Source organism: Conger conger, chromosome 16, assembly GCF_963514075.1.
Source record: "Conger conger chromosome 16, fConCon1.1, whole genome shotgun sequence".
NCBI lineage: Eukaryota > Metazoa > Chordata > Actinopteri > Anguilliformes > Congridae > Conger > Conger conger.
The window spans coordinates 8,230,737-8,243,855 of NC_083775.1; the positions used below are offsets into that span (position 1 = coordinate 8,230,737).

Below are 13,119 nucleotides of genomic sequence, written 5' to 3' on the forward strand. Positions count from 1 at the left end.
GGCGTCTTACAGGCTTTGTGCAAGTGCGAACGTTGAACACAAAAGCAGTGAAGGGAGTCAGCACTGGCTTTAAATACTCTTGGGGAAGGTAACTCCCCAGGAGTTAATGAGGAACAGGTGGAACTAATGATCCTCGGCCCTCTGGTGGACCCACCGGGTACTACCTCCCACCAAGACAATGTATTCATGAAATTTCTATTTATTTATATTTGTGGACTTATTTATGCAAATGTTTTAACTTAATTTTCTATTTATTTATACATGTGTACGTATTTATTACATGTTTTAATTTATTTTCTATTTATTTCTAAAAATGGACTTATTTATCTAGATGTCTTACTTTAAACATGCACCTTTTTTAATGGTACTGAAAGAAAAAAGGAAACAAAGCCTGATATTGTGAATGTAATACTAACAAGAACTCAAAAGTGTTCTTTTTTAAAGGTTTATGCAATTTAATAAAATGTTTATATTCTGAGAATTCTCGCTGTTTTACATTTTGTGAAGATGTCACAATTTGCATGTATTTCAGGGTTGTGGTTTTGTCGCAAAAAAATGTTAAGTCTGTTCTGGGGCTCTCCATGTAGTGTATATAGCCAAGTCTTTACTCTCAGTGCTGTGATGTCACTGCTAATGATGTCACTGGTGATGTCGACAGGTAACCCTGTACAGCAGGGATGCTCAAATATGGGCCTCAAGGCCAGTAGTACTGCTGGTAACAAGGCCGCTGCCACTGACTGATTAATGCCAGCAACTGGCCAGAGATTTAACTCATCTGCTGTCCCAGGTGTAAATCAGCCCTGGTTAGAGGGGAAGAATGAAATCCAGCAGAAATTCTGAGACATAGATTTGAGTATCACTGCTGTTCAATAACGCATAACTGGCTTCAGCATTACCCATGACACCAGAGCTTCAGTTATCAGGGCATTCGTTACTTTAGGGCTCACAGGCGACCCCTCTGGTCAGTGGGGGAAGTGCAGTCTACTGGGGTTTGCAGTCCACAGCTCACTGACTGTATGGGCTCCAGAGAAAGCAGAAATGCTGGCAGACGAGGTGCTTTCCATTAACTACATACTTCAGACTTTTAAAAACCAAAACACTGGTTTCCGCCTTCATATATTGTCACTTTTTTATATCTTACGGTAGACCTGTGATGGCATAGGCTGTCCCCATATTCCAGGATTCTAATGTCCCCAAACTCAATGATTATAATGTCCTGTCCCCATATTAAAGGATTATAATGTCCCCATATTCAGGATTATTTCAAGAACAGTGTCATGAACACCAGGATTAAATCAAAGCCTTCCCCGGAAACCACAATTACCAGATCAAAACATAACTGGAAAAAACTGCTGATTCTCAAGGCTGGTTGTCAGTACTTTTGTCTCATATTCATCTTTGAACGACAAATTCAAATGTCATAAGTATATTAATCAAGCAAGTATACTATTTCACTCAACCCTTGCCATATATTTCATCTTCTTTGTGTACATTTCCTGAAATAAGCCAGAGCTTCAGTTCTCAGGACATTCGTTACCTTTGGGCTCAGAGGCGACCCCGCTGGTCAGTGGGTACTTTTATATACTTTCTTTTCTTTTCATTACATTTACTACAAAATGTACCATAAATACACCAGTTAATTTATTTTGATACAAAATATACCTGTCCCATATATGGTGTCATTCCCATCACAACAGCAACAATGTTTGTAAATGAAGTTTTTTTGATGCTTGAAAACAGTTACTTGTCTATCATGGAAAAATGCAGATACAGTCAAGCACATGTCTGATGAGGACAGAGATTCCTGAAGTGATGACCTGAAAGTCATGTCCTGTCATTTCGAATTTAATTCAATTGAGAAATGAATTCCAAAAGTTACTGAATTGCTTACTGATCCTACAGTATATGTCTGATCTCATACGTATATCGTAAATAGTGTGGCACACCACCCCATAAAAAACATAAACATATTCATTTATTTTTTTCAAAAATATTAATGTCGCCAATAGTTTGCATGGGAGGTAAATAAAACAAAAAAAACGCCAGATCTAATTAGCCATTTCTGCTGCTACTCTGACCGCAGTTTAGTTGTAATCAATAAAATAGTCAGAAAAAACAACATATTAATGACGCTTTAGAAACTCCAACGTCAGGACAAATGGTTTTCAAGACGCCCGATCTTTCGTCCGGCTGTATAGGTTATCACATTCCATTCATACCTTAAAAGCGAAAAACAGGTAATCATGACCTGAAACCGCCAGGGAACTTCTACCTGCTGCAATTTCACTTTCTGAACATCACTCATGGAGGCCGTTAATCAACCGGCGCGATGTGGAAGAAGGGCTCAGAAAACATCAAGACTCGAGAGGAGCAAGCAAGACACAGATCGCTTACTTGGATTATTAACGTATCGCCTCGGTTCGCCTCGGATCTTCGCTCAAACACAAAGCAACTCCACTTGGCTCGGCGCCGCCGTTGGTTTCCCTAAACGAAAGCACAATAATGCACCTAAAGGCCGTTTGGATGTACTGCACTCTGACGCTCTTGAGCTGGAGCTTTGCTCAAGGGTGCACCTGGATGCAGCCTCGAGAAAAAGGCTCTCAAAGCAATTTCAAAGTGGTCAGCTATCACTCCATACAACTGCTTGAACAGATGGTAAGTATAGATTAAAAATGATTCGAGACAGACTTACAATATCAAGACATTAGACAAAACTTCTCGACAAGAGGAATCTTATTTTGGGAATATTGTCCTGTGTTCATGGACCTTTTTTCGGGGGGAGTGTTAACATGTAAATATATTATCTACTCGCCCATAATTGTAATGTCCCATTGCTGTTTCTGAGATTACACATGTTTTCTTCTGAAGGGCGATGGAAATACACAACGAAAAACCAGTGCTCAAGTCCTGAACAGGCTCTACGAACCTTCTGAAAATATGCAGGTATTGTTTTAAGATTATATGATTATATTAACATTTTTAAATCTCTTTTGTATGTTTACATCAAACTATTCTGAATCCGGTTACAATTTTTCCTGACGGCTTTTCAAGAGCACATCTGTCATGCCATATCCAACACTGACATTACATGACATGTTTCTGTGTACAGGCCTAATTTATGCATTCATAACATTTTAATTTCTATTTATTCAAAAATGTGGACGTATTTACGAAATTGATTTCATTTAAACATGTATCGTTTTTAGTTCTAAGTAACATGAAAATGGGGAAAAAAAACTGATGATCTGAAAAGCCTACGATCAGAATCACGTTAAAATAGCGATATTCCCGAACCTCACATTGAACTAAATGCCAACACGATTTCTCCTGTACAGGCAGAAGAACGCGTCTTCTTCATCCACGAAGTCATAAACAATATAAAAGAGCTCTTTATTAATGGCAAATGTGACACTGTTACTTGGGACCAAAAAAACTTTCAGATGTTCCAACTCAACCTCGATCGTCAGGCTTCGGAGCTGAAACAATGCGTAAGTCAAAACTTTACATCTTCTTTTCAGAATAGGCCTAAAGAACACGACAAAGAGTACCGCTGATAATCGGCGTAAATTATGTATAGTTGTCAATTAAACATTTAAATTACAGTGACTCATCAGGTTTTTTTTTTTTTTTTTTTTTTTTTTTTGTCTGCACAGATAAGGATACTCAAGTCCCGGGCATCTCACGCAAGTTCGTTTAAGAAAATAAAAACATATTTCAAGCGAATGCTCCTGGAAAGCAAGGTAAGAATGACGATACAAATCCGCTTTCAATAGCATTAAACCAACAATTTGCACTCAATATTAACTGGATTGCTCATTTATATGTTTGTTTATTGATTCATTGCTTGATAAGATTGCCATGTTGCCAGTTCCCTGACTAAACATATCCGTTTAAAACTGGAATTTTCTGTTGTGTACAAAACTTATAGTTTACACTGTTCCCTGAAGCCAGTTCCAGGTTTGTATCTCGACCCTGATGCAGATTATGGGGTGAACACAGATACTGCTCACTCCCTATGTTAAAGATGTAGGCCCAATTAAACATGATCAAAAATATTAGTCTGGATGAACACGTTATTTTGTTTGCAGAACTACAGCACTGATGACTGGGAGGCAGTCAGAGCCGAAGTCCTCACACATTTAGGAAGACTTGATATCCTGGCCAGCTTGGAAAAATAGTCCTGGAGGCAAAGACATTGATTTACAGAAAGCGTAAAAGAACCAATGGACACTCCCAGCACTGCAACATAGGCGCAAAAAGGATTGCGTGTTTCTGTATAACTGTTAAACATATCCTGTGTTGCATCAAATATTTGTATTCATGAAATTTCTATTTATTTATGAATGTGGACTTATTTATACAAATGTTTTAACTTAATGTTCTATTTATTTATACATGTGTACTTATTTATTTACATGTTTTAATTTATTTTCTATTTATTTATGAATATGGACTTATTTATGTAGATGTCTTACTTTAAACATGCACCTATTTTTAATGGTACTGAAAGAAACAAAGCAAACAAAGCCTGATATTGTGAATGTAATACTAACAAGAAAACAAGTGTTATTTTTGAAATGTTTATGCAATTTAATAAAATGTTTATATTCTGAGAATTCTCGCTGTTTTACATTTTGTGAAGATGTCACAATTTGCATGTATTTCAGGGTTGTGGTTTTGTCACAAAAAAATGTTAAGTCTGTTCTGGGGCCCTCCATATAGTGTATATAGCCAAGTCTTTACTCTCAGTGCTGTGATGTCACTGCTAATGATGTCACTGGTGATGTCGACAGGTAACCCTGTACAGCAGGGATGCTCAAATGTGGGCCTCAAGGCCAGTAGTACTGCTGGTAACAAGGCTGCTGCCACTGACTGATTAATGCCAGCAACTGGCCAGAGATTTAACTCATCTGCTGTCCCAGGTGTAAATCAGCCCTGGTTAGAGGGGAAGAATGAAATCCAGCAGAAATTCTGAGACATAGATTTGAGTATAACCGCTGTTCAATAACGCATCACTGACTTCAGCATTACCCATGACACCAGAGCTTCAGTTAACAGGGCATTCATTACTTTAGGGCTCACAGGTGACCCCTCTGGTCAGTGGGGGAAGAGCAGTCTACTGGGGTTTGCAGTCCACAGCTCACTGACTGTCTGGGCTCCAGAGAAAGCAGAAATGTTGGCAGACGAGGTGCTTTCCATTAAGTACATACTTCAGACTTTTAAAAACCAAAACACACCTTTCCTGGTTTCCACCTTCATATATCGCCACATTTTTATATCTTACTAAAGAGCAAAGTGTACATCATACTTTAGATCCACTGACATCATTATGGGGGACCGGGGGGTGGTTTAGATCACAGATGGTGGAGGGAGGGGGAGGGTTCATTCATAGCCCGGTTAGGGGGACTAGAACCCCCCTCACATTTTAATCTTTGCTCAAGCTTTTCACATATTCACCTGAGCTGATGCATTTAAAAGCCAATGTAACCATAAACCGGAAAGATATAACCATTTAAAGGCCTACAGGTATTATGTAAACACATCATACACATGAACCTGAGAGACCCCTCAAAAGGTCCACACCGAACTACAGGAGAGCACATCCTCTCCTCGACGTAGCATTCCACCACAACTTGGCACGATACTATGAATGGCTGCATGCTGAGGAAATTCCCAAGGAGCACCCAAGGAATTCCATCAGGAATTCAACCAGAAATTCCAAATTGTGACAAAGGATGATCTTACCTGGCTTTGCCTGAAAGAAAACAAATGTTGAATTTGGTTGTTTGGAGAAAGTGGGAGGAAGCCATCATAAACTGCCAGCCCACAACGCCTGTGGCTAACGGTTAAACATGGCGGTAGACCTGTGATGGCATAGGCTGTCCCCATATTCCAGGATTCTAATGTCCCCAAACTCAATTATTATAATGTCCCCATATTTCAGGATTATAATGTCCCCATATTTCAGGATTATTTCAAGAACAGTGTCATGAACACCAGGATTAAATCAAGGCCTTCCCCGGAAACCACAATTACCAGATCTAAACATAACTGGAAAAAACGGCTGATTCTCAAGGCTGGTTGTCTGTACTTTTGTCTCATATTCATCTTTGACAAATTCAAATGTCATAAGTATATTAATCAAGCAAGTATACTATTTCACTCAACCCTTCCCATATATTTCATCTTCTTTGTGTACATTTCCTGAAATAAGACAGAGCTTCAGTTATCAGGACATTCATTACGTTTGGGCTCAGAGGCGACCCCGCTGGTCAGTGGGTACTTTTATATCCTTTCTTTTTTTTTTCATTACATTTACTACAAAATGTACCATAAATACAGCAGCTAATTTATTTTGATTCAAAATATACCTGTCCCATATATGGTGTCATTCCCTTCACAACAGCAACAATGTTTGTAAATAAAGTTTTTCCAATGCTTGAAAAAAGTTACTTGTCTATCATGGAAAAATTCAGATACAGTCAAGCACATGTCTGATGAGGACAGAGATTCCTCAAGTGATGACCTGAAAGTCATGTCCTGTCATTTCGAATTTAATTCAATTGAGAAATGAATTCAAAAAGTTACTGAATTGCTTACTGAACCTATAGTAAATGTCTGATCTCATACGTATATCGAATATAATGTGGCACACCAATCCCATAAAAAACATAAACATATTCATTCACTTTTTTCAAAAATATTAATGTCGTCAATAGTTTGCGTGGGAGGTAAATAAAATTTAAAAAAAGGCCAGATCTAATGAGGCATTTCTGCTGCTACTTCTGACCGCGGTTTACTTGTAATCAATAAAATAGTAAGAAAAAACAACATATTAATGACGCTTTAGAAACTCCAACGTCAGGAGAAATGGTTTTCAAGACGTCCGATCTTTCGTCCGGCTGTATAGGTTATCACATTCCATTCATACCTTAAAAGCGAAAACAAGGATTGCATGACCTGAAACCGCCAGGGAACTTCTACCTGCTGCAATTTCACTTTTTGAATATCACTCATGGAGGCCGTTTATCAACCGGCGCGATGTGGAAGAAGGGCTCAGAAAACATCAAGACTCGAGAGGAGCAAGCAAGACACAGATCGCTTACCTGGATTATTATCGTATCGCCTCGGTTCCCCTCGGATCTTCGCTCAAACACAAAGCAACTCCACTTCGCTCGGCGCCGCCGTTGGTTTCCCTAAACGAAAGCACAATAATGCACCTAAAGGCCGTTGGGATGTACTGCACTCTGACGCTCTTGAGCTGGAGCTTTGCTCAAGGGTGCACCTGGATGCAGCCTCGAGAAAAAGGCTCTCAAAGCAATTTCAAAGTGATCAGCTATCACTCCATACAACTGCTTGAACAGATGGTAAGTATCGATTAAAAATTATTCATGACAGACTTACAATATCAAGACATTAGACAAAACTTCTCGACAAGAGGAACCTTATTTTGGGAATATTGTCCTGTGTTCATGGACCTTTTTTCGGGGGGAGTGTTAACATATAAACATAGTATCTTCTCGCCCATAATTGTAATGTCCCATTGCTGTTTCTGAGATTACACATGTTTTCTTCTGAAGGGCGATGGAAATACACAACGAAAAACCAGTGCTCAAGTCCTGAACAGGCTCTACGAACATTCTGAAAATATGCAGGTATTGTTTTAAGATTATATGATAATATTAACATTTTTAAATCTCTTTTGTATGTTTGCATAAACTATTCTGAATCCGGTTCGAATTTCTCCTGACGGCTCTTCAAGAGCACATCTGTCATGCCATGTCCAACACTGACATTACATGACATGTTTCTGTGTACAGGACTAATTTAAGCATTCATAACATTTTAATTTCTATTTATTCCAAAATGTGGACGTATTTACGAAATTGATTTCATTTCAACATGTATCTTTTTTTTTCTAAGTAATATGAAAATGGGGAAAAAAAACTGATGATCTGAAAAGCCTACGCTCAGAATCACGTTTAAATAGCGATATTCCCGAACCTCACATTGAACTAAATGCCAACACGATTTCTCCTGTACAGGCTGAAGAACGCGTCTTCTTCATCCACGAAGTCATAAACAATATAAAAGAGCTCTTTATTAATGGCAAATGTGACACTGTTACTTGGGACCAAAAAAACTTTCAGATGTTCCAACTCAACCTCGATCGTCAGGCTTCGGAGCTGAAACAATGCGTAAGTCAAAACTTTACATCTTCTTTTCAGAATAGGCCTAAAGGACACGATAAAGAGTACCGCTGATAATCGGCGTAAATTATGTATAGTTGTCAATTAAACATTTAAATTACAGTGACTCATCAGGTTTTTATTTATTTTATTTTATTTTTTGTCTGCACAGATAAGGATACTCAAGTCCCGGGCATCTCACGCAAGTTCGTTTAAGAAAATAAAAACATATTTCAAGAGAATGCTCCTGGAAAGCAAGGTAAGAATGACGATACAAATCCGTTTTCAATAACATTAAACCAACAATTTGCACTCAATATTAACTGGATGGCTCATTTATTTGTTTGTTTATTGATTAATTGCTTGATAAGATTGCCATGTCGCCAGTTCCCTGACTAAACATATGCATTTAAAACTGGAATTTTCTGTTGTGTACAAAACTTATAGTTTACCCTGTTCCATGAAGCCAGTTCCAGGTTTGTATCTTGACCCTGATGCAGATTATGGGGTGAACACAGATACTGCTCACTCCCTATGTTACAGATGTAGGCCCAATTAAACATGATCAAAAATATTATTCTGATTGAACACGTTATTTTGTTTGCAGAACTACAGCACTGATGACTGGGAGGCAGTCAGAGCCGAAGTCCTCACACATTTACGAAGACTTGATATCCTGGCCAGCATGGAAAAATAGTCCTGGAGGCAAAGACATTGATTTACAGAAAGCGTAAAAGAACCAATGGACACTCCCAGCACTGCAACATAGGCGCAAAAAGGATTGCGCGTTTCGGTATAACTGTTAAACATATCCTGTGTTGCATCAAATATATGTATTCATGAAATTTCTATTTATTTATGAATGTGGACTTATTTATACAAATGTTTTAACTTAATTTTCTATGTATTTATACATGTGTACTTATTTATTTACATGTTTTAATTTATTTTCTATTTATTTATGAATATGGACTTATTCATGTAGATGTCTTACTTTAAACATGCACCTATTTTTAATGGTACTGAAAGAAAAAAGCAAACAAAGCCTGATATTGTGAATGTAATACTAACAAGAAAACAGAAGTGTTATTTTTGAAATGTTTATGCAATTTAATAAAATGTTTATATTCTGAGATTTCTCGCTGTTTTACATTTTGTGAAGATGTTACAATTTGCATGTATTTGAGGGTTGTGGTATTGTCGCACAAAAATGTTAAGTCTGTTCTGGGGCTCTCCATGTAGTGTATATAGCCAAGTCTTTACTCTCAGTGCTGTGATGTCACTGCTAATGATGTCACTGGTGATGTCGACAGGTAACCCTGTACAGCAGGGATGCTCAAATGTGGGCCTCAAGGCCAGTAGTACTGCTGGTAACAAGGCTGCTGCCACTGACTGCTGCCAGCAACTGGCCAGAGATTTAACTCACCTGTTGTCCCAGGTGTCTGGCACTGACTGATTAATGCCAGCAACTCGCCAGAGATTTAACTCACCTGTTGTCCCAGGTGTCTGTTAGGGGGACTAGAACCCCCCCCACATATTTTAATCTTTGCTCAAGCTTTTCACATATTCACCTGAGCTGATGCATTTAACAGCCATTGTAACCATAAACCAGAAAGATATAACCATTTAAAGGCCTACAGGTATTATGGAAACACATCATACACATGAACCTGAGAGACTCCTCAAAAGGTCCACACCGGACTACAGGAGAGCACATCCTCTCCTCGACGTAGCATTCCACCACAACTCGGCACGATACTATGAATGTCTGCATGCTGAAAAAATTCCCAGAAAGCACCCAAGGAATTCCATCAGGCATTCAACCAGAAATTCCAAATTGTGACAAAGGATGATCTTACCTGGCTTTGCCTGAAAGAAAACAAAAGTTGAATTTGGTTGTTTGGAGAAAGTGGGAGGAAGCCATCATAAACTGCCAGCCCACAACGCCTGTGGCTAAAGGTTAAACATGGCGGTAGACCTGTGATGGCATAGGCTTTCCCCATATTCCAGGATTCTAATGTCCCCAAACTCAATGATTATAATGTCCCCATATTTCAGGATTATCAATAAAGAGCTCTTTATTAATGGCAAATGTGACGCTGTTACTTGGGACCAAAAAAACTTTCAGATGTTCCAACTCAACCTCGATCGTCAGGCTTCGGAGCTGAAACAATGCGTAAGTCAAAACTTTACATCTTCTTTTCAGAATAGGCCTACAGGATACGATGAAGAGTACCGCTGATAATCGGCGTAAATTATGTATAGTTGTCAATTAAACATTTAAATTAGAGTGACTCATCAGGTTTTCCTGTTTTTTTTTGTTGTTTTTTTTGTCTGCACAGATAAGGATACTCAAGTCCCGGGGATCTCACGCAAGTTCGTTTAAGAAAATAAAAACATATTTCAAGAGAATGCTCCTGGAAAGCAAGGTAAGAATGACGATACAAATCCGTTTTCAATAACATTAAACCAACAATTTGCACTCAATATTAACTGGATTGCTCATTTATTTGTTTGTTTATTGATTCATTGCTTGATAAGATTGCCATGTTGCCAGTTCCCTGACTAAACATATGCATTTAAAACTGGAATTTTCTGTTGTTTACAAAACTTATAGTTTACACTGTTCCATGAAGCCAGTTCCAGGTTTGTATCGTGACCCTGATGCAGATTATGGGGTGAACACAGATACTGCTCACTCCCTATGTTAAAGATGTAGGCCCAATTAAACATGATCACATATGTTAGTCTGAATACACACGTTCTTTTGTTTGCAGAACGACAGCACTGATGACTGGGAGGCAGTCAGAGCCGAAGTCCTCACACATTTACGAAGACTTGATATCCTGGCCAGCATGGAAAAAGAGTTCTGGAGGCAAAGACATTGATAAACAGAAAGTGTAAAAGAACCAATGGACACTTCCAGCACTGCAACATAGGCGCAAAAAGGATTGAGCGTTTCTGTATAACTGTATACCTGATGTTTCTGCATAAGATGAATGTATTCATGAAATACCTAATCACCAGTCAGCCCAGTTCGACTCATGTCACCCCGCTTCTCATTGGCCTCCACTGGCTCCCTATTGCCGCACGCATCCGATTCAAGGCCCTAGTGTTGGCATTTCAGGCTACTAAGGGGACTGCCCCACCTTACATGCAATCTTTGATCAGTCCCTACTCCCCAGCTAGACCACTCCGGTCTGCCAGCTCTGGTCACCTTATGGTTCCCTCACTACGAGCACCTGGCGGTCGAGCTGCACGTTCACGCCTGTTTTCCGTTCTGGTTCTGGAATGGCTTGCCTACCACTGTCAGGACAGCAGAATCCCTCCCCCTATTTCGACGCAGACTAAAAACACACCTTTTCAAACTCTACCTTAGTCCTCCCTCCTGATTTTCCCCACCCCCTTCCTGATATGCCTATCCCTCTTGTCTAACCCCCCGCCCCAAAAAAAAAAAAATTGCACTTATGATGACTATATGTTTAGAACAGCACTTCCTATGTATTATCCGAGTTATGGATGTGATGCTTTGACTTGTGGAAGAACCTATGCACTTGTGAGTCGCTTTGCCAAATGACTAAAATGTAAATGTAAATGTAAAATGAAATTTCTCTTTATTTATGAATGTGGACTTATTTATACAAATGTTTTAACTTAATTTTCTATTTATTTATACAAGTGTACTTATTTATTTACATGTTTTACTTTATTTTCTATTTATTTTTAAAAATTGACTTATTTATGTAGATGTCTTACTTTAAACATGCACCTTTTTTTAATGGTCCTGAAAAAAACAAAGCAAACAAAGCCTCATATTGTGACTGTATAATTAAAAAGAACACAGAAGTGTTAGCAATTTAATAAAATGTTTCAATTCTGAGAATTCTCGCTGTTTTACATTTTATGAAGATGTCACAATTTGCATGTATTTCAGGGTTGTGGTTTTGTCGCACAAAAATGTTAAGTTTGTTCTGGGGCTCTCCATGAAGTGTACATAGCCAAGTCTTTACTCTCAGTGCTGTGATGTCACTGCTAATGATGCCACTGGTGATGTCGACAGGTAACCCTGTAAAGCAGGGATGCTCAAATGTGGGCCTCAAGGCCAGTAGTACTGCTGGTAACAAGGCCGCTGCCACTGACTGATTAATGCCAGCAACTGGCCAGAGATTTAACTCACCTGCTGTCCCAGGTGTCTGTTAGGGGGACTAGAACCCCCCCACATATTTTAATCTTTGCTCAAGCTTTTCTCATATTCACCTGAGCTGATGCATTTAACAGCCATTGTAACCATAAACCAGAAAGATATAACCATTTAAAGGCCTACAGGTGTTATGTAAACACATCATACACACAAACCTTAGAGACCCCTCAAAAGGTCCACACCGGACTCCTCGACGTAGCATTCCACCACAACTCGGCACGATAATATGAATGGCTGCATGCTGAGGAAATTCCCAGGGGGCACCCAAGGAATTCCATCAGGAATTCAACCAGAAATTCCAAATTGTGACAAAGGATGATCTTACCTGGCTTTGCCTGAAAGAAAACAAAAGTTGAATTTGGTTGTTTGGAGAAAGTGGGAGGAAGCCATCATAAACTGCCAGCCCACAACGCCTGTGGCCCACAGTTAAACATGGCGGTAGACCTGTGATGGCATAGACTGTCCCCATATTCCAGGATTATAATGTCCCCAAACTCAATGATTATAATGTCCCCATATTTCAGGATTATAATGTCCCCATATTTCAGGATTATTTCAAGAACAGTGTCATGAACACCAGGCTTAAATCAAAGCCTTCCCCCGGAAACCACAATTACCAGATCGAAACATAACTGGAAAAAACTGCTGATTCTCAAGGCTGGTTGTCTGTACTTTTGTCTCATATTCATCTTTGAATGACAAATTCAAATGTCATAAGTATATTACTCA

General features: G+C 39.0%; 1 protein-coding gene across 1 annotated transcript; it reads left to right on the top strand.

Annotated features, from left to right (window-relative positions):
* The first annotated feature begins 7,214 nt into the window (after positions 1-7,214).
* On the top strand, positions 7,215-8,886 carry LOC133114364 (interferon a3-like). The gene is made up of 5 exons (XM_061223669.1): positions 7,215-7,367; positions 7,581-7,655; positions 8,046-8,198; positions 8,362-8,448; positions 8,797-8,886. The coding sequence occupies exons 1-5, from the start codon at positions 7,215-7,217 to the stop codon at positions 8,884-8,886; spliced, it is 558 nt and encodes a 185-aa protein (XP_061079653.1).
* The last annotated feature ends 4,233 nt before the right edge of the window (positions 8,887-13,119 follow it).

Coding starts and splice junctions, on each gene's coding strand:
- LOC133114364 (XM_061223669.1), top strand. CDS start 7,215: ATGCACCTAAAGGCCGTTGGGATGTACTGCACTCTGACGCTCTTGAGC. Junction 7,368..7,580: donor TACAACTGCTTGAACAGATG/GTAAGTATCGAT, acceptor TTTCTTCTGAAG/GGCGATGGAAATACACAACG. Junction 7,656..8,045: donor AACATTCTGAAAATATGCAG/GTATTGTTTTAA, acceptor TCTCCTGTACAG/GCTGAAGAACGCGTCTTCTT.